The sequence below is a fragment of the Cucurbita pepo genome, chromosome LG04 (genome assembly GCF_002806865.2).
Source record: "Cucurbita pepo subsp. pepo cultivar mu-cu-16 chromosome LG04, ASM280686v2, whole genome shotgun sequence".
In the NCBI taxonomy this organism is placed as follows: domain Eukaryota; kingdom Viridiplantae; phylum Streptophyta; class Magnoliopsida; order Cucurbitales; family Cucurbitaceae; genus Cucurbita; species Cucurbita pepo.
In genome coordinates, this window is record NC_036641.1 from 2,070,574 (window position 1) to 2,081,209 (window position 10,636).

General features: G+C 35.2%; 1 protein-coding gene across 2 annotated transcripts; it reads right to left on the minus strand.

The window, feature by feature from the left end:
• On the minus strand, positions 1-9,231 carry LOC111794004 (flap endonuclease 1). Of its 2 annotated transcripts, XM_023676103.1 has the most exons (18): positions 9,152-9,231; positions 8,942-9,058; positions 8,798-8,856; positions 8,624-8,683; positions 8,476-8,529; positions 8,341-8,389; positions 8,201-8,248; positions 7,959-8,024; positions 7,812-7,862; positions 5,054-5,173; positions 3,465-3,549; positions 3,259-3,340; positions 2,216-2,330; positions 1,994-2,050; positions 1,815-1,861; positions 1,669-1,723; positions 1,014-1,204; positions 1-459 (listed from the first exon to the last, which is right to left on the minus strand). In XM_023676103.1, the coding sequence occupies exons 1-17, from the start codon at positions 9,161-9,163 to the stop codon at positions 1,028-1,030; spliced, it is 1,254 nt and encodes a 417-aa protein (XP_023531871.1). In that variant the 5' UTR covers positions 9,164-9,231; the 3' UTR covers positions 1-459; positions 1,014-1,027. The 2 variants fall into 2 exon arrangements, with proteins under 2 accessions (XP_023531871.1, XP_023531872.1); XM_023676104.1 differs by lacking the exon at positions 1,014-1,204 and having other exon boundaries at positions 14-459.
• Positions 9,232-10,636: the final 1,405 nt, after the last annotated feature.

Here is a 10,636-nt window from a genome sequence, read left to right on the forward strand (position 1 = left end):
TTCATGAATTCAATTTTCAAATTTGGCAACTCAACTACCCTCTCCAATCAATCCAGGAGTTCTAAGAATTGGAAAAGCAAACCTATAAGATCTTACTTCACTATCCATTTAGTTAAGAAATATACATGCTGCAGAGAAGAGAAACAAAAACATCATTCTTGAGAGGGCCTGCAACTTAAAACTGATAGATTGCAGTTTCACAAGGCATGTCCGCAAGTACTCGAAAATATACCTCCTAAAATTGCACCAAGACCAATCATTCAAAACCATTAATGTCATATATAATGCAACTATCTCCTAAATTTGCAGCCACCTAAAGCTTATAAATTACTTAAAATCAGCAAGTTCGTTGCACAAATTTGACAGTGGCGATGGAACCAACTCTTCCTACTTTCTTTTACCACCACTGGACTTCGATTTCTTAGTTATTGCTTGTTTGGTGGGCTTTTCTGATGTCTCCTGTTGGATTACAAATACAAAGTGAAACAGAGATAATATTGATCGTAAAAATAAAAATGATTACATAAAATAAAATAAAAGGTAAAGATTGCTGAAGTCAAGAATCCCAACTTTAATTAATGGGTCATAGTTGCAGAAAATGTGGTGCCACAATGCAAATGAAAATGTAAAGGGCAAATGTACATTAATAAAAGCAACGACCATTAATCATAAATACTCCACCACAACTAAAACTAAAAATCAAAGTCGGCAAAATGATTGGTTAGTGTGTTGCCTATGATGTGTAATGTCTTATTTCTAGCAATCGCTTTTTTTCCCCCAAGAAAACCCCAGAATCATGCGTCATAAACTGCTTCTACACAACACACCAACTTTTTTTCATGTAATAGAGCTACAGGGTGGGTTTTAATTAATCAGGACTGTCAAATCCAGCACCTTGAGCTCCTTAATTATAGTTTCCATATGTATATATTTGAAGATGAACAATAAGGTTCAAGGAAATTGATGATGAGGATTTCAAGTACATCACTAAAAACCAAAGCAACTAGTTTCACCAGCGTTTTCAGCTTCATGTGCCGAAGCAAACAGCCATGACTAATGGCCTTGACCCTGAGTACTTGGAAGAATGGTCTAATATTGGCGTCCCTAGGCTGCCAATGACCTTTGTCCTTGACGGATAAAAAGCTTGTGGAGAGTATTTATGCTGGATTCCTGGTTTAGGAGACTTAAGTACACATTTGGTTACCTGTCATTCGGTATAGAAAGGTAGAGACAATTAGGTCTCCATATCCCACCAGTTCTTTAAGAACTTGAATTATTTTTCTCGTTTAATGGATTTTGTAGGTAATTTGAGATAAAAGAAAGAAATGGAGAGTCTGAAGTAAATTAGACAGAAAGAGGCAGAGAAGTACTTTTGGACAGATCATGCATGGTCGGACGAAAATATAGTCAATACCAATGAACCATGAAGCTTAAATCAATGTTGATGTTGAAGATCAACATAATTGAATTTCAGTTTCCAAAAAATGAAAAATCAACAAATTCAAGATTAAGGAAAATTTGCAGAGGGGTTAGATGTAACTGTCATAATGCCATTAAAATATTGTTGGCCTTAAAATTCGAAGTTTAATAGGTTTATTAGAATGATAAAATGGAAGTTAAATTTCATCAATCCTAACATCAGATATCAGTAGATAGCTAACAATATACCTTTCTCTTAGTGGATACTGAAGGATTGGTTACTGGCTTGAAAAATGACTCCATCCTGAAAAGGAGGAATGAACAGCACGATCGGCCAAAGAGATGAAGAAATTTTATTTTTAAGAAATAAATGAAAGTATATAGTTAACACTTACCGGCCCTGTGATGACTTGTTCTTGGCTGCTTTAATTTTTTCAACTGCCTGGAGAAAGAACAAAAAATGATGTATGAGACGTAAACTTTCTTGAAGATTTAATTTAAATGACTTTCATTAAAAAAAAAAAAAAAAAAAAAACTGCATGATATAAAACTTGAGATTATCAGGATGATAAACCTTTGTTACTCTATCGCTATTGAACCCATTCTCATTCACCAAAAATGAGATTAAGCCCTGTAATAGATATGAGAATACAACTTTAATATCATAACAAGCATGTGCATGCGGGAGGATTAAAACTTTAGTATCAAAATATGTTCGTGTGTGTGCGTGTACATATATAAAATGAAGAAAGAAAACAGTCAGGAGATGACTTTTAAACCAGAAAAGTTAAATTACTTCTTCATCTGGAGTAGTCCACTTAATGTCAAGTTGCTCTTCGTCAGTACACACTAGTGGTTCTTTAAAAAGCTGTCGGGCCTCTTGAAATGGCCAACCCTCTGGAATTTGGTACCTGTTTACAACATAATAATAATAATAATAATAATAATCATAAGGGAAACAAGAAGCATTCAGTATTTTGTTTCTCTTCTGTAATTTGACGCATTATATACAAATTTGAAAATTTAGCAACCGGAAGTTTAGTGGCTTGTTATAAACTTTTAAAGCTAGGGACTTTTAATCACAATCATGAAAGTTTAGGACAAATTTTATAATTTAGTTAATTTATTATCAAAATCTACCAACTGATAGCAATATATCAGTATATCAATGTGGTCAGAATTATTTCTACAATAAATTATAAATTTAATCCTTGACACAACTCAAAATCTAAGGACAAAACTTGTAATTAACTTTATTTCGATATAGCTCCCGACTTAAAGCTTTGGATCTGCCATGGGTTGTACCGTTATTCTTTCCTTCTCATCTAGATAGACTTTGTTTAATAAGAAATATTTTGAAGTTGCACAACTCAAGTTTACAGCTTTCCGGTCACTACGCTTTTATCAAAGCAATTTGAAAGATACTTTAACTGAGATAAATATAAGAGAAAGATAAGACTATCTACTTACTTTACAAGATAACAATGCCTTAAACAGGAATAGAATAATTTAGAAAACAGAATCATGAAAGGTAATAAATTCTCCCAATGATTGCACTACATATGCTTAACGATATCTGACAAGATTGAAGAATTCTACACTATAAGATTATCTACAACAGTCACTGGCTAGGATTCAATGCAATACAGATACATAGAAGGCTTCTCATTCAACAAGATTCAAATTGGCTAGGACATCATCTCAAGATTCATAATAACCAGACCATATCCAACAAATTAAGTATACCCATGCATTCATCAAACTATGTGAACAAGTTTGAGCATATTCAAGATAAAATTGCACTTTATGATATATATTTCAATCCTAGAAAAAGGTCACCTTTCTTTATTGATGTTCTCTAGTATACTTTCTATAGACCCATGTTGACGGATAAGCTTTAAAGCAGTCTGTCCCCCTATACCTGTGGAGTAAATGCATAAGGGCTCTACGTTCAGAACATATAAAATTGGAACAGCACAATAAAACTTGAGCATCAACATCAGTAGGAGGCAATAAAACATATATACTATATAGAATCCAAATACCTCGGATACTGTCACAATAATCACATCCAGAAAGAATGCACAAATCGACAAATTGATCCATGGTAAGGTTCAGCTCCTCCAAAATCTGAAATGAAACAAATTATTGGTAAATGATCACTGAAGCTACGTATGAAGGATAATATTTATATACTTGATTGAGTGGAGAAAAACCAGATTTATACAAAGAGAATCAAATAAGCAAACATTGCTAAACCTATAAGGAAAAGAAAAATACAACTATAAACATATACACGGAAACAATCCCAAACATAAAGCCCTGACTCACAGCTTGATTTTCTTCACTCCCCTCAAGTTGGATAGTACATGCTTGTCACGCCAAGCTTGGAAATTAAACCATCAAGATGAATTCGTTGTAAAGCGTTAGTTAATAAATCTGCAACTTATTGGGAAGGTACATATCTCAGTGTAATAGTGTTTGTCTCAATTTCTCACTGACGAAGTGTCAATCTATCTCGACCTTCTTTATTCCGTCATGGTGTATTGTATTCATTGCAATAACTATGATTGATTGGTTCACGGTAATTCTGTGATGTCTTCTACTTTGACCTTTAGTTCAATGAGAATGCCTTTTAACTAAATTCCTTCACAAGTCCCATGAACTAGTGATCGAAACTCAACTTCAGTACTACTTCAAGCTACAACTAACTGTTCCTTACTATGCCAAGTGACTGTGGAACAATCTCTGATGTCGACTTACGGTCAATAGGAGAACCAATCAAGAAAGTACTTGACCTCCCTAATTTATCTGGTTGAATTTATTTAAAGTTAGATTACCTAGTATCTAGAGACTTATTTAGATTATCTATTGATTTAGATTTAATTAGTCTCTCTCTTATAAAAGTGACATGTAATTCTCTTATGAGGGAGGTATAAGCATAGGAAGTAAAAATATTACATCGTTTACACCAAGATATAGCTTGGTAAACAACATTGACGAAGAGTTTTGTATAAGTCGATGTCTTTTCCATGAATATTCTTTTATTTAATTTTTTCCACAGGTTCCAAAACAAAGTCATGAAGTTTTTCCATAGTAGGGCTTTGGATTCTTGAAGGAGTGGTACGTTAAGGTCATGTCCAAAAGATTATTTCTCTCCCTAGGAAATGTGAGATTTGAGAATCGTTGTCTACAAATTCTGAGTGTATGTGCATTGCATAAATAAGTGGCTTTGTGATTCATTTCCTTTCTTGCATAATGGACACCAATTTGGAAATAGGGTCATGTAGGGCATTCTATCTTGAAGATTTTCACTTGTGCTAATGGGTTTATATGCTATTTTCTAAAGGAAGAACTTCACCTTTTTAGGGTGATGTCCTTTCCAAATTGAATGGTTTCACAACTCTAATACCATGAAGCTATGTATGAACAATAATATTTTTTATATTTCATAGAGTAGAGAAGAATCAGATTCATACAAAGAGACGCCCAATTAGATAAGCAAAAAAAATGCAATCAATCTAAACCTATAAGGAAAAGAGAAAATACAGCTATAAATATATACGAGCTATAATTTATAACTTGATTTCCTATAGATAAGTAAATAGCCAAATTAAGATGGGAGACAAATCACCTTTGCAACTTCAAATTCCATAACTGGGATCTTCCTTGAGCTGGGATCCATTAAATGACGAAGAAATCTAGGAGATCCAAATGTTAGTGAATCCATGTCTTCTGATGCCACAGCATAAACCTGAAATATACAAACTTTGAGAACAAGCCCCTCTTATTAATTAAAAACGAATGTAAGAATTTTAGCACCGAAGGACCCAGGTAAAAAAGGAAAAAAATCCAGGTACACACTCATTTAGCGTGCAAAACTTACAAAATCAATTCCACCTTAATTCATAGATCCTACCACAAAAAAACATGCATTTTACTAGGTCGGGAACCCGGCCTACCCTCAACGCCCCAACCCTAGCAGCCTCCAAGCCCCATTGCATCCCCTGATCTAAACATGGAATGAGGGCAATGGGGAAAGAGGGGGTCTCCTAGGTACTTGGTAAGACTAGAAGCAATGAAGGGAGTCATGAATCGATTGTCATGGGTAAAAGGTCATATAGCCCTTGGGTGCAGATAATTGGAAAATGTCAAACAAGATTTTTAGCATGTAGCAGAAAAGGGGAAGAGTGGAAAAAGAGTGTCCTAGATACTTGGTAGGAATAGTGTATCTCCAGTAGTTTGAAGAGTTTCCTAGCTTGCCTTTTGTTTTATAAGAAACTTTTGTTGATGTATGAAACTACAAACGAGGGAAGAGAGCATCAATGTAAAGGAGTTACAATAAACTTCTCCAATTGGACAAATGTGTTGCATAACTATAAGAATGAAAAATATCTGAACAATTACACCAAGACATAGAATGAAGAATAATATTGTCCAAAAAAAACCCTTTCAAATGACCGCTCCTTGATATTTTCAGTTTAACAAAATAACACCTAACCTCAAAAGTACAAAGCAAGATGATTATAAAGGCAACAATCACAAAAGGTCGTACAACTAACTGCTAATTAATTAACATTAGAAGTATTTCCCTTACTACCTATCCTCATGTAAGTCTTAGTATGGAGGTCAAACACAAGGTAATGGTGTTGCAAAAATTTCTTCAAGCTAAGATAATCTCCCAAATCTCCAGTATTCCAAGAATTGATTTCATTGTCGAACAAGGCAATCAATCTGCTATTAACACTTTTGGCCAACCCCCTCGGATAGCAACGGTAGGTTTCACAAAAATGTTGACAATTAGCTTCAATTATAGATGAAATGTTTCAAAGATGGAAGGAGATGTGGCGAATTAACCAATAAGTCATTCAGTATCATATCCAAATCTTCCTTGGTAGTTAAGACTTTCTTATTTAGAGTTTGAAACAGAGAATCAAGATTTAATGACGAAAGCTCTTCAGATAAAATCATCTAAAACTTGGGAATGTCGTTGTTGTTCAATCTCTACACTATTTAAGCTCACCATGAATTCATCATCAGAGTCTAGGGTAATGTGAACAATACTAGATAAGGCTCTTACTTTTGAAGAATTAAGAATTTTGTCAAAAAAAAAAAAAAAAACATCATTAGGTCCAATAGCATATTACGTGGAGACTAATGTTTGGGAGTAAACCTTTGAACCATTATAATGAATCGTCACCTAATTATCAATTGGTATCAAAATTGTTGATCAAGACTCTTCCAACGCATCTGAATTAATGTTAAAAGTTACTGACGAGACCCTTTGTCTTCCCAATTTCCAGTGAACTTCTCTTTAATTTCTTTGATATTTAGGGATACTGACGATACCAAATTCACGGGATGAGCTTGAATATGCGTCTTGGCATAATTCCTCTCCAATATGACATTATTCTTTGCATTGAAAGTCTCTAGTTGGGCAATAAAGTCAATTGACTGATTACATGCCATTGGTTCATGAACAGATACCTTTGGGAGGCCATCGTTTAAATCAACGTCCTCAGCATGCAAACTAGGTGTGCTTTATGTTGATAAGACCAAATTCGTGGGAGGAACTTGGATAGGTGTCTTAGCGTAATCACCCTCCATAATGACATTATTCTATTGGAACTTGGATAGGTGTTTTGAAAATCAAAAACTCCCTTCATTTCTCTTTTTCATCAAAATCTATTGGACACACTGACTGATAATCCTACACTTGCGAGCCAATATACTCTCCATCAGACCATAGCTCCTTCAGTGGTCTCAACCTTTGAACTCTTCAGTGAAGAGAAAAAGAAAACAGATTGTGAAAGCAAAACTGCAGTTACGTTCCAAATCTGACATTCAAAATTCCAACGGTTCAATCCATACTAAAGTATGGAATCTTATTTCTATCAAAAAGGATTTTCCAGAGTGTCCAAAATAGTCTACAAGGCAAAAGAAATATATTGGTGATGGTGACCGAATATCATGGATTCATAATAATAAAATGTTATAATGAGAAGAACTAAATCTTCATCACCTAAATAAAAAGGGCGAGATCAAAAACTCAAATAGCTTTTGCAGATGCTACAATTTATTTCATCAGAGAATATTGCATCCCTGGAAAAAGAAAAATTTGTTTTATGACATTTAAATTTATTCTAAATTTAAAATTGGAATGAGAGAACAAACATGTATAGCTAGCTAAATCTTTACATTGCAGAATTCATTGTGCTTGGAAGCATTGAAATATATAGAGTACACAAATAAAGTTATCAAATCTGTATTTCATTCAATCTGTCCCTACATTTTAGTAACAGGAAGGTCAATATTTGCCCCTTGATTCTTAGTTTATCGGTTCACATTCAAAAAACAAAAGACACATTATCATGCAGGAGAGGGATACTTGCCTTTCCTAACTTGCAAAGCGCAGCACATTGTGCCTCAGCTTCCGAGGGAGCCTGCAACATCCAAAAACAATTGCAATGTACTCAACCATGTTACGACTGAAGCAATGGATTACTTGAACGAACATCTGAAATATAGTGTATTGTCACCTCGATCACAGGCACTCCCATGAGTCTCAAAAGTCTTTTACAGTCATCATTGTGCTGCTTTGTAACCTGCAAGTTTAACCCCAAATTATACAATATGCATGCGATTGATTGTAATATTATACAACTTCCGAAATATTTGCATGCTGCTCCAATCCCTTTAGTGAACATTTGCGAGAGTATGTCAACCGATTTACAATGTAATATGTACGTACTTGGGAAAAATGTTAAAGCAGTTAACTAACCTTGACCGTCCTTTTACTGAATTTCTCAATGTCCTCCTTGTTTCCAACCTAGAATAACAAAAGGGGCAGTTGCTGGAATTAGTTTTCTGTCTTCCGTGCTTTACAAGCAAGAAAAAACAAAAGTACAAGAATGAAAGTACCTCAATTGCATCTGCCAGGTCTGCAGTAGCATCTGCTCTCTTTGAATAACTGCATACATAATTTACATAAGGCACAACGATCATGACTGCCCCTTTGAACGGAGTAAATGAGATACAATGAGATAGCATAGTTACCGTTTTGCAAGTTCTTGCTTTTTCAAATCAGGAGGCTTTCCATCAAAGACATAGCTGAGCATAATTGTTCCCATGAAAAGAAAACCGTGTCAGACAAAATTTTCATGACAAAACTTGGAATTGAAATGCCAGGACACAAAGAAATTACACTGGCTTAACTCCAGCTTCGAGAAGCCTTATTGTCCGGTTAAACATCCCTTGCAAATGGCTAGAGTTTGACATTAAAAAAACATGAAAAATGGAATATATCAAGCAAAAACAAGTAGATAATTCACAAATTTTAAAATTCAAATAAAAATGTTTAAATTTTAATAAAGCCAACCTAGTGACTTCACCAGCTTCGTTGGTCAACATCTCAGTCCCACTTCTACCCACGACAATCTGCATTAGTTCACCCAAATATATGAGATGCCCAGAGTAGTTTTTAACTGGAAAAAAAGGAAAAATTGGAGAAAGAGGTACTGACAAGAAATTGATAGATACTCATGCTGGCATCAATTGCGATTTTTCGTCCAAAATAGCTTTCGAACTTCTGCTCCTTCATGCCTTTGGGAGCATTGTCAGCTAAAAGCTTGGTTAAACCCTAAGAAAACCAGGGACATGAAAATGGGAAAGGGGAAAACCAGAGTGGGAGAGCGAGGGAGCGGAAAATGATGTAGAGAGTGAAGGCAGATACCTTAATGCCCATGGCAAGGCGTCGCAGTAGCAGAGAAGGAACCGCTTTGGAAGACGAAGCAAGGAAGGCGGGAAGGAGTCGAGTTGTTGAAGGGTTTTATATAGTGTGAATGTAAATCTAATCCTTTTTAACACGCTGCACACGTGCGCGCCTTTTCCTTTTTTCTTGGAGGACTCTCTATGAAATTAGGGTGATTTTATTTTCTCTAATTTTTAAGATATGGTATTTTGAAAATATTAAATATAGGAACAAAAGTTTGTATTTGCATATATCTTGTTTTTTTAAATTTGATTTGTTATTAAATCTAGTTTTAAAATAATATTTTCCTGATATTTATCTTTCAATTTTATTTGACGGTTTATATACGTTTTTATTATTGGTGGAGGAGTTTTATACTGTGAATTTGCATGTGCCTAGACCACAAAATATTTAAGTTTTGTTTATGAATACGTTAATTGAAAAAATTAATATTTCACAAGATGATCTCAAGCAAGTTGATCTTAACCATCAATGAGTTATGAACTCTGGTTGGGAGGGCTTATCTTTTTATTTGCACGAGTCCAACAACTTGGGGATCGACACTTGTTCGACCCAACCACTTGCGTTCTCTTGCTTCATTCCAACATATTGGGGATCGACACTTCTTCACGTATAAGGCCTCAAAAGGTGTCATACCCAACGTCGCTTGATAACTATTATTATAAGCGAACTCTATGAGATGCAAGTGTGTGGTCCAGCTACCGGTAAAGTACAACATACAGGCCCGTAATATGTTGTAACGACCCTAAATTTCCACATACTCAGAGTTACTACTAACATTTCATGCTTATCTGTAATGCGGAAATATAATTGTTACATGAACATCATTTATAACTTAAACCTCGAAAAATGCTTAAAACAACTTCTTCTCTTGGAAAACACAGTCATGGTCTGATCGGTTTAAATATGAAATACTGAAATTTAGAGAAAATAAAAATAAATACAAAATAATTTAAAATGATGAAATGCAAAAAAAACCTATTATAACTTAAGACTAGGAATTTAAATATGAGTCTACCCTATGCACGTGCCACAGTCTCTGCTCGCGATGTTGCCGCCCTCTGTACAAATGCGCCTTGCCTTTACCTGAAAAATGATGTGGCACACGACCTGAGTATTTCGTAGAATACTCAGTAAGTGCCCCCACTATAGGGGGTCATGCAAATGCAAACACATGCAATCATGATTTAGAGACCTATATCTAATTATCATAAGGGTGGCCTTCAGTATCGGACAAATTGGATGTGTAGTACTTCCCTGCACACGACTCACACGTGCGAGTGTGAATCCCCAGGGCACTCGCACACCCCCTGGACCCTCTGGTCAAGCTAATCTGTAGCAATGTCCGGAGGTCAGCGGAACCCCATAGTGTCATGCGCCTCATGAACACCCTCATCTGTGCGCATTCGCACTCATCATCATACAGTGCGTGTCCGCACTCATCAT

Bases quoted from the DNA above. Each gene is read 5' to 3' on its own strand.
- LOC111794004 (XM_023676103.1), bottom strand. The intron at 5,174-7,811 runs GCAAGTATCCCT...TGTATATTTCAG, and splicing joins CGCTTTGCAAGTTAGGAAAG to GTTTATGCTGTGGCATCAGA. The intron at 2,051-2,215 runs GTAATTTAACTT...TATCTATTACAG, and splicing joins GGACTACTCCAGATGAAGAA to GGCTTAATCTCATTTTTGGT.